The 13,984-nt window shown below is 38.1% G+C and overlaps 2 protein-coding genes across 7 annotated transcripts in view; both read right to left on the reverse strand.

The window, feature by feature from the left end:
* dennd5a (DENN/MADD domain containing 5A) overlaps positions 1–3,945 on the reverse strand; it is a 34,467-nt gene extending 30,522 nt beyond the window's left edge. For all 6 annotated transcript variants that reach the window (XM_069686416.1, XM_069686332.1, XM_069686247.1 and 3 more), the window contains exon 1: positions 3,750–3,945. In XM_069686416.1, the coding sequence (XP_069542517.1) occupies positions 3,750–3,849 (100 nt within the window). In that variant the 5' untranslated portion in view covers positions 3,850–3,945. The remainder of the gene's footprint in view (positions 1–3,749) is intronic.
* A 1,204-nt stretch (positions 3,946–5,149) lies between these two features.
* On the reverse strand, positions 5,150–13,267 carry tmem41b (transmembrane protein 41B). The gene is made up of 7 exons (XM_069657933.1): positions 13,045–13,267; positions 11,004–11,121; positions 10,053–10,181; positions 9,152–9,245; positions 8,206–8,310; positions 7,886–8,024; positions 5,150–7,798 (listed from the first exon to the last, which is right to left on the reverse strand). Exons 1-7 carry the CDS (start codon positions 13,139–13,141, stop codon positions 7,629–7,631), a joined length of 852 nt encoding a protein of 283 aa, XP_069514034.1. The 5' UTR covers positions 13,142–13,267; the 3' UTR covers positions 5,150–7,628.
* Between the last annotated feature and the right edge of the window lie 717 nt (positions 13,268–13,984).

The following is a 13,984-nucleotide window of genomic DNA, read 5'->3' on the forward strand; positions in this document are numbered from 1 at the left end:
TTTTTTCAATACTGGCATACAAGTATCAAAAAGGTTTAGAAGGCATCTACTATTCTTAATGTCATGTGCAAACTTTGTCCGTTACACTGACTTTCCTTCTCTCATATTTTCAGATTTGTTTATCCAAATTGGATTTGCTACAGAAGTCCCCAGCGTTTGCATTTCCTGCTAATCCAGCCACGCACAGATTACATCTAAAACTTCACTGTGTTGCCTGCAAGATAGAATAGGTAGATATAAGCTGACATATAACTTTTTACACTGGAGTTTCCGCACCGTTTCCTCTCTTCAAGTCATTTCTGAAAGTGAACCAGGGCAAGCCCCTAACCTGTGTCTACAGTAAACGGCAAACGCATGCAGTAAGTAGAACAGCTACAGAGATGTTTGACCACAGAGCCCCGCTTTGTGCTTCTGCTTTCAACCAGATACCTGGTAGCCTAGTCAGAGAGACTGAAAAAAACATTATCATATATAAATGGTATGTTTATGATAACTAAAAGAAGTATTATAATGCCATACCAGCATTATAATACTTCTTTGAAACGCTTAACTTAATATAGCCCATAATATTTTATGGACAATACTTTATTATATATAATACTTTATATATATTTTTTGGCTTTTTATTTTAGAGAGAGGACAATGGATAGTGGTGGAAATCTGGGAATAGAGAGTGGGGATGACATGCGGCAGGACTTGACCCCGGGGCCGCCGCATCGAGGACTATAGCCTCTGTACATAGTCACCGATTTAACAGCTGAGCTAAACTGCACGTCTAGAATTTTGAATTAATAAAACATTTCATTATAAAATAAAAAATGATAATCAAACATCAGTGCCGTCTCTCTCAACATTGATGAAAGGCTGGTTCTATTTTCTGATCCATTAGCTCTCTTGAACGTTTTGGAAAAGCTTCCAGATGATGAACGGCCGAAACTGAAAAAGATGCATTTGCAGTTTAAACCGCATGGGAAGAATGTGGGCTCCTCGTCTAAAACAACAACAACAGCAAGGTCAGGGCTGTGCTTTGTTCAAAACACATCAGTGCATATTGTCTTCATTTTATAAATAACCCACACAATTTGAACTTGTAAACAGGAAGTTGAATTAAAGGAAGTAAAAACTAGGTAATAAGATTTTCTGGTTTGCTTTAAGGAGGAAAGCACTTTCTTTCAACTGTACAGGCCTCTCACTGCACGCTGAGTCACGATAAATCAGACAGAAATGGGATAAAGCAGACAGGAGTCGATCGCTATGATTCACTGTGTTGTGAACAGCAGTTTGAAAAAATGTTTTTTGACTAACTGGTCTGTTATCCCCAAAGCAGACGAGTACAGGACAATTAACCCGGTCAACAAGAACAAGAACTACAACATGAGTCTTCTTTGTGTGAAATACACAACATTTCACAATACATTTAGTGATAGTGGCCTTTGAATTTGAACTATGTTATACTTTGTAGACCTGCTTGTTTCTCTAAACATTTAGGGTTTCCCCAAGGGTATTACTCAGCAGGGTGTTTGCTGGGTAAAACGCTGACGTTATCTGGTGGAGGATATGTTTGTGCTTCTAGAGGTTAACACATCAAGTGACAGATATCTCTTTTGGCAGCTGACTAGAATACTATCTTCCTGGTTTGGTTCAATAGGAGACTAAGACTAAAGGGTATTTATCAATGAATTGGTACGTTTTTTTTTACCTAGGGGAAGCACCTTAAGGGCAAACTACATCAGTCACACAACCATGGAAAGTCCACATAAAATCAGATACATTCAATCAACAAAAGTCTGCATTAACACTGAGTAAAGGCCAGATAGTCTGAATGATAAGAGGAAAATCTGCGAGAAGTATGATAATGTTGTCATCTCTCATTGGTCAAAATTCATTCCAAATGGCAGCACTGACGGTTTTTTCAATCACAAGGTCTTTGTCAGCTATTTTACTTGCTCTTCTTGCCTTCCTCAGTTGTCATAATGCTAGCTAACCTCGCAGACACCACCACACAGACACAAACTAATTAGAGGGTAGCTGTTAGCTGACCAGCTGTTAGCCGGGACTTTATCTCATTTGCCGAATAGTGTGAATATATGGCCCATGTGTCCAGGGCTTTTCTTTGAAGGTCAAATGTTCTCAAGCTGAGTGTGAAAGCACAGCATGTATATAAAATGATTTTGTTATTCAATGCTTTTCAGGAAGTGTTTCTCAACGTTTTTAGAGCATGTGCATATCATGATGAAGATAAAAATACTAGGCTATTTATTGTACAGCTCTATCATGTATGTTGTTAACAAATATATATTCAATTTTTTAACTATCAGCATCACCTTCAGTGTGTATTTAGGTGTAATAATACATTTATTACAGCCTGAAGCGGAATTTTTGAGGGGGAATCCAGTCACATCTGATTGCAACATTGGTATACAAGACGTTTAAACAAGCAATTAAGGCGATATCTATGACCAGTTACTCACTAAGTGTTTGCCCCAGTCTGGGCAAAAAACACAACTTACTTCATGTAGAAAAAAAGGGCAGTCTGAGTCTTTTGAGGGAAGTAGTTGGCAAATTTTGGACAAAAAAGGAAACAGAAGTCTTTCATAGGATCTGTTTTTTTGAAATGAAAAGTGCAGCTATGGTAACAAACTCTGTCACATGCCTTCTTTCAGTAGTTAAAACTACCCACCCAGTTTCACACAGAGACTTCATCTAATTCTTAAATGACTATGTTCATGTAAGGAATTAACTTAAAACTTGGATCCAGTGTCTTGAACATTTTTGTCTTGGAGTCTGTCTTCCACCAATACTGTAATATTGCCCACCCTACATAATAAAATGCATATATTTGTCATGATGATCAAATGTACCATGGGATGTAGTATAAGAAAACAGGCACTGTTTCCATGCTAAATGTTCCCACGGTTCATGCTCAGGGCCCAGACTATCAAGGGATCCTCAGGCCCTAGTTTCCCATGCAGATTTAGTGTATATGCTAATAATATACAAAATACATGCTCATGACAGTAAAGTCACAACATCTTTACAGAAAACAAGGTCACAGTCTTAGAATCAAACATGATCCAGGTGTGTCACAGTCTATTGTTCTATTACATTATCTGTTTAAGATATTTATATAATTGTATTTGAAGGGAAGGGTGTGCCCTTTAAAGAGGTTATTGAAGAGGCTGCATGCACAATGCTGAGGATGTAGGTCCATGGCCCCAGGGCATCAGGCAGGTTAATCCGCCCATGTGTGTTGCTACCTTGGTACCTGATCTCCTCTACATAACAGCGGTGACAGCAAGGAGCCACTATGACAACATCTTCAGGTGTAATAACATTATATCACCCTCATCCAACACCAATGCCTGAATTAGTGTGGCTCACATGAAATATTTATAACAGCACAGTGACAATATAACATCTTTCTTATAAAAAATAGTGTTAAAAAATCAGAGGGGTATTAAAATTCATGTCAGTGAGTTAAAGGTACATAACAAGCCAGTAATCCCCCCGCTGCTCCCCGAGCATTAACGTTACAGACAAACAGGCTGGGAGAAGATGGGCTAGGCCTGACATTATGTACGCTGTGTATTAATCCTGACCTGCTTCACTGTAAATAAATAGATAAATAAACGACAGGTACTTAAATATATATTAAACCCCAAATAATAACCTGATGTTAAAACACCCCTTCCCTTGCTTATTTGTCACAGCATCAGTCCGACATTTACCCCGATGGCTAATGTGCTTACCGGACAGTTCGTCGGGTTCCAGCCCGCTTTCGGTGTCGAGTCCGCAGATCACAAAATAATCTGCGAACCGGCAGGAACCGGAGCTGAAGCCGGTGGTCATTTTGAGACTGGTCCGGTGGTACCCTTATCCCCTCAACAGGGAGCATATTAAAGGAACTCGGAGGAGTGATTTCTCTCTGCCATCTCGGATGCTACGTTTACTGCGAAGCTCGAAAATCAGTACCGATACAAAGCTAACCTGTTCTGCTAACAGCAAAGGCCATGACATATCCGGCTGTAATCCTTCATAATAAAAGCCTCTTCTCAATACATACAAAATGGCATTTTGACTCGTGTACATAACGATTATCTCATTTTCTCTTTTACTGATGCACAAATTGTGTCAAAACAGTTGAATCTATTTTAGAGGTATAATATATAGTTATTAACTACTTCAATGTGCCTTTATTACTAGGACCAATGGTCTTATTTTGAAGAAATTTACCAGTACTTCCGAGTTTAATCTAGCTATCTCTAGCTTAACAAGTATCCATAAAAATCAGAGCGTTGAAGTCGAAATGCATTGTGGTCCTTCCACAGCTGTAATCATCTGCCTTAAATACATCAAGTATCACCGGGATGATATTGTTTGTTCCTGTAACTGACGGATATTATTATAAACTTTTCAGAAAACAAATTGCAACTATAGTAAAATAATAACAATGTTTTCAGTTGAGATGCACACGACCCCTCTGGGGTTTTTTTTTAATATGGTGTAAAGATCTTTCATATTATTTTAAGAATAAATAATACAGAACAGCCCATGTTTCATCAGCACTCTTAAAAAAGAAAAATTGGAGATCAGAACATTTTGTTTAAAACGGTTGTCTTTGACATCCAGACTGGCTTCAACTGTAAAAACCTGATTCCTATACATATTATGACCCTTTTTTTTATGTTTGACAGGTCAACAAAGAGGCCACACAACGTTTTAAAAACATTTGAATGTCTATTTTAAAAAATATGATTATAAACTGTTTTCTACTGATCAATGAAATCAATTCCCCCCAACATGTATGTAATAAGGGTAATGCTAATGCATGTCAGAGAAAAAAGTTTACTGTTTAAATATAAACAGTGATCCTTGTGTCCTATGTCTAAATAAAAATCATAAAAGTATTTTTATGTCTTTCAATGGTCAAATGTTTATTCTTAATATTGAATTGAATGTAAAGTCCCCCTGATCAAGACACTGTGTAAACACAATTAAAACATAATTTTTGTAACCATCCAAAACAACAGATGTTACAATAAAGAGACAAATGATATCTGACCAGTCTCCTACTTAACAGGTATGTTACAATGTCACCACCTGGTGGCCCTTGTCCCTTTTCAAAGTAAAGAGATGTAGACCCAGACTATTTTTTTCAACATTTAATTAATACACCAAAATGTCAGTCTAAAAAAAGCAATTATCTGGGCTACAAAGGCTTTTGTTTATTCTTCATGTTCATTGCTTAAATACCAAAAGAGAACCAAGTCGATCCAAAGCTCAATACATCATTTCTGAGGAACCCCAAGTTTGAAAAAAAAAAACACTGATGGTTCCCTGCTGCAGTGTGAATCAACATGCTTTCTTCAAACACAATACTGAAATCTCAATCATATTCTGTTAAGATAATTTTAATGATTTAATAAATAAAAAAAAGATTAGATAGGACAGTCATTTTCATTCTGTAAACATTTCATACTGCTTTACATCACTGCTCAGTACAACATAATACTGCTTTGTGAAATGTTTACAGAGGGTTAAACTGGAGTTATATCACTATATCTCTGATTGGGTAATAGGACAAGAAACAGCAATATATCAAATCTTAGTATATGTTCATTGTGAGGTTAAGAATATGATTAGGTTTAAATATCTCAGAAAATAAAGGATGAAAAACATTATGAAGACATTCCAAGAAGGCATTTTAGCTTCTATCTGAATATAAAGAAAGGAAAAAAAACATTTTAAAGGACCAGTTTATAGCATTTTCCACTTGATTTAACCACCTTAGTGAGGATGTTCTTTAAAGACAATAATGTACGAATGCAGCTCTCTCAGAAACCTGTAAGAACAACAAAAACAACCCAACAGTCTTTGTTGAAATAGCCTTATTTCCTGCAACACAAGGATGAGAGCAGGAAATGCTCAGACATTAGCATCCTCACACAGTAGAGGTACTCATAAATGTATGCGTATGTAGCTGTTTCAAATCTGGGTTTGATAGGCTGATAATGTTACTGTGACAGTAAATCTGTTGGATAATAAGACATAGAAGTACAAACAGGAAATCTTAAAATGCACCAAACCAACTGCCATTATGAATGTGCAATTTTAAGAGATTAAAGAAAAGGTCAGTCGAATAAGTTACTTACATGTACATTAACTGCATCTAGGTTTCTGGAAGTTTTCAGGCAGCAGCTGATAAGTTAGCTCAGTATACAGGCAAAAACTAAGACCTAAATGAAAAACAATCAGTACGCTTTTAAAGCATAGGACAAAATTAGCCATTCAAACAATTTGAGGACCACATAATGACAACATAAAATCAGGCATCATAATATATCTCTCCTGGTGGGACTAGAAGCAGTTAAAAGCAAGGTAAGGCTTAGGTACCCTGTCCATTTGCAGTCAGAGGGCATTGCTGTATCATCCATGGCAAGGACAATAAATCCAGTTCTATACTTGCTGAACAAACAAATTAAATTAAGGGGAGACAGACAGATAATCTGAAACACAACAAGAAGTGCATAAATAACTTTGGAACCCATCTCACCCTGGATTTGTCTCTTAATTTATGAACCAAATTACTCTGTTTCTGGGTTACACGCATCTCACCACACACCAATCTGTTGTGCTGATATAATCTATGCTCCCTTCTTAATTAAAAACACCAGTAACCTGCATTTTATCAGCCTGCAGCGTGGATGTCCTGTGAGGAAATATTGCATCAGTTCAGTCTGTTCTTTTCAGGTTACAAAGAAAGAGCTGCTTTAGGCTACGAATAAGAACAGACAAGGTGAAGATTAAAACAGGACTAGTGTGGCAGTGGATGCAGGCACCTCTCAATGAACGACATGAAACTTCCCCACATGTCAACGTTTGCCAAGGCAGGCACCAGCAGGTATCAAAATCTGATATTTAAAAACTATAATCAACTTCAACAGTAGTGACAGTTATTGCTGTGTGTGGCCTTACACTAGGATGACGTGAGACACAAGCATGTCGAAATAAATATTTAAAAAGGAGTGGAACTTAAAGGTGCTACAAACAGGATTTAGTAATTGATATGCTACTGCCAAAGCAATTATGATAGCAAGAGATGTTCCAGTAATAAAAAAATAACATGTTTTCAAAAGCATCAAAAAAGTACAGATGACATGTTTCTAGCAGTTTCTAGAATGGAAGGAGAAAAACAGTTTCCCAAGTTGAACTTTGACCATGTGGAACAACTGCTCCCTGCATTTCTATCAGAATAATCTTTTTACTTAAACCTACAAGTAGCACCCTTAATTGTCTGGCAAGATTCACACAAAAATGAGCAATGCCTTAAATAAAGAAAACAACTACAAACAAATTCTGTTATTTACAAGATGTGCCAAAATCCCCCCAAAAAAATCACAGAAACAAAAAACTTGTACAAGCAGCGGCCAGTTTACACTTAATTTCACATCAGGAACAACCCACCACTGCGTGCGTTCTGCTTGTTGTGCCAGCCGTCAGACTCTCCCACCAGCAGCTGTGAATGACACTGAGGCAGAGCAACTTGACTGACAGCTGCACGTTCCTGAGCCGAGGGAAGGGGGACGTTGGGATCAGCCAGCAGATGAGGTGCTGAGGTGTTTGGCGCTCTACTCTAGTTTCTTCTGCAATTTTTTCTGGAAGCAGACGGGCAAGATGGAGAGCACAGCCAGGACGCCGAGCACAGCCAGAGAGTTCCAGGACACGGCCTCGCCGGCTGTGGTCAGTTTGTACAGTTGTGTGCCTGCGTTGATCGCTACAAAGGACGGAGGTGCCACTCCTGCAAACCAGCCAGGTTGAATACAGCTGAGTCAGTGACAAGAAATAACACCAAAATAAACACATCAGAAGGGACTGACAGTCTTACCGAGAAAGGTACCGACGAAGAAAACCCCCAAAGGCAGGTTGATGACAGGTGAGGTGATGTTGATGAACCAGTTGGGAAGAAACGGGGTTATCCTCAGGAAGATGATGTAATTGATTAAATGATCTCTATGTTTGTCAACCTGCCAGCAGAAAGTCGTGAACAGAAGAAAAGCAATAGATTTAAATATGCATGTCTTAGAAAATGATAGGTGTATATTATTAATACAACAGGAAAACATCTCCAAAACGTTCAAGAAAAACCCAAATTTCTCTTAAAAATAAACCTCCAATTCAGGGTATATTTTCTGTTAAGGCTTTTACCTGCTGGGACCATTTCTGTGCTCGGTCTGAGAGGTATTTGTAGACCACAGGTCTGCCAACCAGGTATGACAGCATGTAGCAAAAGGAAGCACCCAGGCCAGAGCACTGCCAACAGAAAAACACATGATGACCGACTGAGGCAGTTGATCAGAGAAAAGACGAACACAATCTCAGAGATTAATTAAGAACAGATTCATTACTTACATATACGCTCACCGAATATCATATTGTCATGCTCTCTAGCAGCGATGGTGTTGCAGTAATTTGACTACAGTGGTTAGTAATTAAAAAGAAGAGGCGGAGGTGTTTTAACACATTAACCACGGCACTTCCTGGTTGTCTTCAGAATAGCGACACCTTTTAGTTTCTGTCCCTCAGAATCAAAGAGCAGAACGTCTTTCACGCTCACTATGTTTTTAGCAACATAAAATCAAACAACAAAACAATTGCAGAAGTGAAGAGAACAGCTCAAACCGAGAGCAGCAACTGCTGACTGAGGCAATGCAGCCACATGACATGTTGCACGCACGAGATTATCAGCTGTACTTCCTTGGGTTTTTCATAACGTTACAGATTTTTGTTGTGTTTTTCCTTACTGAAATTGAGGGTCTAAAGATATAGGTCAAATGATGCTCACATTGTAAAGCCCTTGAGGCAAATTTGTGATTAATATGGGAAATATAGCCTAAGCACAACCTATACTTATTTGTTTAGCTTTATTATGCATTAGCCTGCTAGATTCAAATGTTCAGTTATGCCTTCACTGGAACTTTAAAGACAAATACATGTTTAAAGAAGCCTCATCTATCCTTGTAGCAGAGCGAATTTGTATCCAAATCCTTAGATACCTAAGCATGTCTTCTGGTACCCATTTCCAGAGACAGTTTTCTACTATAAAATACAACATTTATCCATCACATGTTTAACACAGTCCTTCCTTACTCACCAAGCAGACCAAGAAAAGAGCCAAGGGGAAAGGGTAAAGATATCCAGACAGGATGCTGAGGAAGATAGAGCCAGGGATGGCAAATGTCTGGAGGCTGATGAAAGTGTCAAGGTAGAAGACGGCACAGACATATGAATGTGTAATATGACAATTAAATAGAAATAAATACATATTCCTGTAAGCACTCTGGCCTGCTGGTCTTTCTGTAGACTCTATGATTGGATACTGCCCTTTCACACATCTACACAACACAACAGGAGATTTTCCTTGTCAGATTTGTTCTCTGCTTGGTTTAGGAGAGAGGTGTCGCCTCAGTAGATTGTACAAGCCGAGGTAAGAAGACTCACCTGTTACAATGACTGTTTGTGTTACTATTAATACTACATGTATTTGGGTGTAAACTCAAAAGAGGGGTAAGCAACATACAAGCAGAAAGAGTGTGAGTTAGCTACACTTCATGCAATGTTATTAACACACTTCCCTGCTTGCTGTGAATCTTCTGGTGAGTGTTTGTGTATTTACACATGGACATAATTGGACATTACATGTGCTTTGCACAAGTGAGCTGACTGGAGGGGTAAAGTCCATTTAATGTACAGTCCAAGTGATTATTAAATGTGCATTCTCGTAACATTTCTTCCGAGTAATGTCTGACTACAACTGAAGAAGCTGTAGCCAGTGTTTGTTATGATGCCATCCGAACATCAAGAAGTTGAAGCTGATTCCTCTGGGCCTGGAAATCTGCTCAGCTGCTCTCAGAGAAGTTGGTAAAACACTGACAACAAATAAAATGAATTGAGGTGTCTTTGAAGGCCTAACTTTCAACAAAGGCAGCTTTGAACACGTTCTCCTTAAGAAGCAGAGTTGAGATACATTTCATATGCATTTTCTCCAAGGATACAAAACATATGTTGCGAAGTAGGCCACCAACACTTGGGTGTAGTATGTGTCTTTGTATTTGGACAGCACAGTCCCCAAAGCTTTGGCATCATCCATGTCTTTAGGGATTTTGATCTTTTCCATTTCATCACTGAAAAAAAAAGAAATTCATTCTCTCTTTTTTTATTTCATCATCACTCTGTTTTACAATCTCCAATCTGGCTTCTAAATATCTGCTTGTTGCTTTGTACTGCTTCTGCTCAAGCTCAGTGCTGCGTTTCACACTGAGAATGACGTAATTCATACATCGTCACTGATCGTATTTCTTTTTTTACTTCTTTTTTTGGCTTTTTATGCCTATATTTAGAGACAGATGACAGTGCATAGTGTCACTGATTGTATCTTTGGGTTAACAATTGGTCCAAATCTTATCTCCATGTTTTAAAATAAAATATTTTGTTTCAGAAATTGAAGGCTGTAATTTCTATCATGCAGTTCTAATCACAAAATGGCTTCAGTTTCTCCCCAAAAATGTGCTACCTACTGTTACATGCATATACCAAAACTTCATTAGCCCAAAATGCTAAAGCTACTTCTAGATTTTGAGCATCATGTCAACAGCTTAGTTTAACCGTGATTGGCAAAGACATATTGCAATACCCGGGTCTCTCATGCAACCTGAGGATATGTGAAAGTCTGATTTGGTGCCATTTCCTGACTAAGCCAGTCTTCACTAGCTTGATTCAGACAAGTCCAGGCCTTAACATTTAAGTTCATTACCATAGTTCATACTGACACAGGGAAACCAGTCACAAATGATCAAGATTTTAAGTGTAATGTCAGAAACCAGATAACATCTCATTATTCTTTTTTAAATCAAACAAGAACCAAAAGTGTTATATGTCAATACACAATATGTTTCTATTTCAAGAGATGAACATCAATCCCACACACATTTAACTAAACAACTTACTCTTGAAGCTCCGGGAAGTTCCTGTAGACCAGGTACATAACTGATGCAGCGCAGGAGAAGATGGCCACCAGTATCATAAACGACATGCGTGCCGAGCCCCCTGCAGCGTACTGTGCCTCTGTGGGGAGAAATAAGATACTTAACAAATAAATGAAGCATTAACATTGTCAACAGACTAACTATGAGGGAGCCCAGTGCAATTTTTTATGAGTTTTGCATCACTTGTTTAAGCTCCTTCAGGGAACTGAGTCTGCCCCTTGAGACAGACAGTTGCGTTTTCTGGGAGAGGCTGCTAAATCCTGCTTTCATAGAAAGGGACAACTTGTTTTAAGATATCAGCTAAATATATAATGTCAAAGGGATTCAGGGTGCGTGGGTTGTTATCTTATTTTACCAAGTGCAGCACTCTAGAGTTATAATAGAGATGAACCAGGGAGCCAGATGGCAAATTAGGAGAAATATAATAACACTCATCTTCACTGATCAACACATCAAAATGAATCCCATAAAACTTAGAGGATCTTAGAGCTGTGTTTATACTACAAATAAGAATAACTTTACAGCATTTTCAGCAGCTAAGGGGGTTCTTCTCCCTGTTCTGTCAGATAGATAGATTAGATAGATAGATATTTTACTGATCCCAAGGGAAATGTAGGAAATTTTAGGAAATACAATATCACCCTGGTTAAAGTTTATTTAAATCAGGTACCGCTGAAGGGTTTTTTTTGAAGACCAACTCATTTTAAATCACATAAGAACAAATAAAAATACATTTTTAGCTTCAAAGTACAAACAACAGTTTAGCAATTAATTCACTCCATTGCATTGAAGTCTTGGTTTTAGGCGTCAGGAAGGTGTTTTATGTATTTATTATTGGATCACAATATTGCTTCAGATAGATGAATGTTCAAGTTCTGGCGTTTTGCTAATCCAGGTAAACTGAGCAGGATGTTAGTACAAAAGGAAGCTGGACTGTTTGCCCATATTAAGCTTTGAATGGGCTTTGGTAAACCATTTGTGTACAGACTGACCAATGACTGACAGTGATGATTTCTTATCTCTTTGTTTTTAGTTAGTGTTTGTGTGTTTTTATCCTTAGGTGAAATACATGTACTAGTGTTTTACTTCTGTACATTTGAGTAATGAAATAAAGAGTTCTTTAAAATTATATGTTTTCCTGTCACCTCTGTTTAACCTTGGCCACTTTTGAGAGGCATGTATTTCAAAGTACTGCAGTGTAACTACCTACATTTGCTCAAGAATATATGCGTCATCGAAAACGTTTTATTGTACTTGTACACTACCAGTCAAAAGTTTGGACACATTTTCTCATACAAGTGAATGGGAAAGTGTGTCCAAACTTTTGACTGGTAGTGTACTTTACTTGATTATTTCTTAATCATGCGACTTTACATGTATATATATATCTATATATATGTATAACTACATTTGTAGTCCAAAATGGTAGTTTTTACAAATGAAGATTTAACACACATTTGATAATTTATTGGTGAATTGCTATACAATGACGTTTTTGTAAACGTGTTCAAACTGCATACAACAGTATAATACGTCTAACACATAAATGTCACATTTTTATCCAATAATGTAGCCCGCGTGACAGTATACCTGATAAGAGTTGTAACTGCTGCTGGTCGTTGGTCTTTGTTGATGAAACACAAACATTTGAGCCCCTGTGACTATAAAACTATGGTATTTAAATCGTATTTATTTACCCTACCAATATTGTTAAGGGTAAAGTGTAAGGGGTGCATATTAGCCACCTCAACACAACATCGTTATGTGTTTCATTAACATTAGCTATGGCGTTATAAGCTAGCCATCGAAGTCATACCGGCTAATTGTTGCTAGCTGGCTAGCTGTGTCAAAACAACAACCAGTCTGATGCTAACAGAAGCTTCTGTTCTGTCATCCGGATTGACCTCAAAGTAAATGACGCTACCATGTCGTTATACTGCTTAATCTATCTTGATCTATCTACAAATCTAAGTTTTCCTATACATTCAGGTTAGCCACTTACCTTTTTGTAATTGAGAGTCGTTAGCATTCGCCTTCACCTCTTCCTGTGCCGATGAGAGACCGTCGCTCTCTCGTCTTTCTCTCCGCTTTTTGGCCATTTTTCTGTGTAAAAATGTTGAGGCCAGCTAGGGTAAGTAACCGAGGTGAGTTACAGCAACAGCAAGCGGGTGGTGGAGTGACACCGGTATGGTGACAGTCTGATTGCTGACCAATGACTGTATGGTGCTGACACGTTACACAGGCTGACCTTTCACCTATACACCCAGTAACCAATCCCCGTACAATCCACCACAGCGCCCCCAGCGTCCGCACTGATCTCAGACAGTGTTATCTGGACTGTGACATGTTTACTATGGCTTTCAATGTGTATGTAGAAGGGCCTATACTAGATGTCTTGTGAAATATTAACTGAGATTTTGAGGGGACTCTTGGCTGTTTCTCCAAGCCCTATTTTTGAGCTTTTTCAACACCAGCCTATTTACTTTTCCAAGAAGTGTCAAAGAAGATGATACATAGTTACAGATCAAAGCTCCTGTGAGGAGTTTAATGCCTGAAACTAATGGGGGTAGGTGTCAGTCGAAGCAATTAACTGCACGCTGCCTTTGTCCACATTTTGCAGGACAAAAATTTAAAGTGAGTGATCCATATGACTGTTAAAGAAAGCATGAGGAGATTTTTTTTAATTAAAAAACACCACTTAAGCAAGTACAGGACAAAATCTGCAAAGAGAAAAGAGGTACAGCTTTGTCCACAGGGCTCGCCAAAACCGACACAAACCAAAAGTTCCTCACAGGAGCTTTAAGCTGAACAACAGTATAGAAGAAGTAGAATTTAACCCCAGTCAAAAAAGGCTCTTACATGTTAGTGCATCTGTAATAATTATCCATTGATGTAATATGTAATAATTTATTTCTGACATCATGAGAATTTTTACTTACTAA

This window comes from Semicossyphus pulcher, unplaced genomic scaffold (genome assembly GCF_022749685.1).
Source record: "Semicossyphus pulcher isolate SPU_LCO1_2020_fin unplaced genomic scaffold, fSemPul1.0.p SCAF_1, whole genome shotgun sequence".
Taxonomy (NCBI): domain Eukaryota; kingdom Metazoa; phylum Chordata; class Actinopteri; order Labriformes; family Labridae; genus Semicossyphus; species Semicossyphus pulcher.

What these genes read in the sequence shown, in the direction of transcription:
- tmem41b (XM_069657933.1), bottom strand. Translation starts at nt 13,141, where the DNA reads ATGGCCAAAAAGCGGAGAGAAAGACGAGAGAGCGACGGTCTCTCATCG. An exon ending in CACAGAAATGGTCCCAGCAG is followed by an intron (nt 8,025 to 8,205) that starts GTAAAAGCCTTA and finishes TTCTGCTGGCAG; the next exon opens with GTTGACAAACATAGAGATCA. An exon ending in CTTCGTCGGTACCTTTCTCG is followed by an intron (nt 7,799 to 7,885) that starts GTAAGACTGTCA and finishes GCTGGTTTGCAG; the next exon opens with GAGTGGCACCTCCGTCCTTT.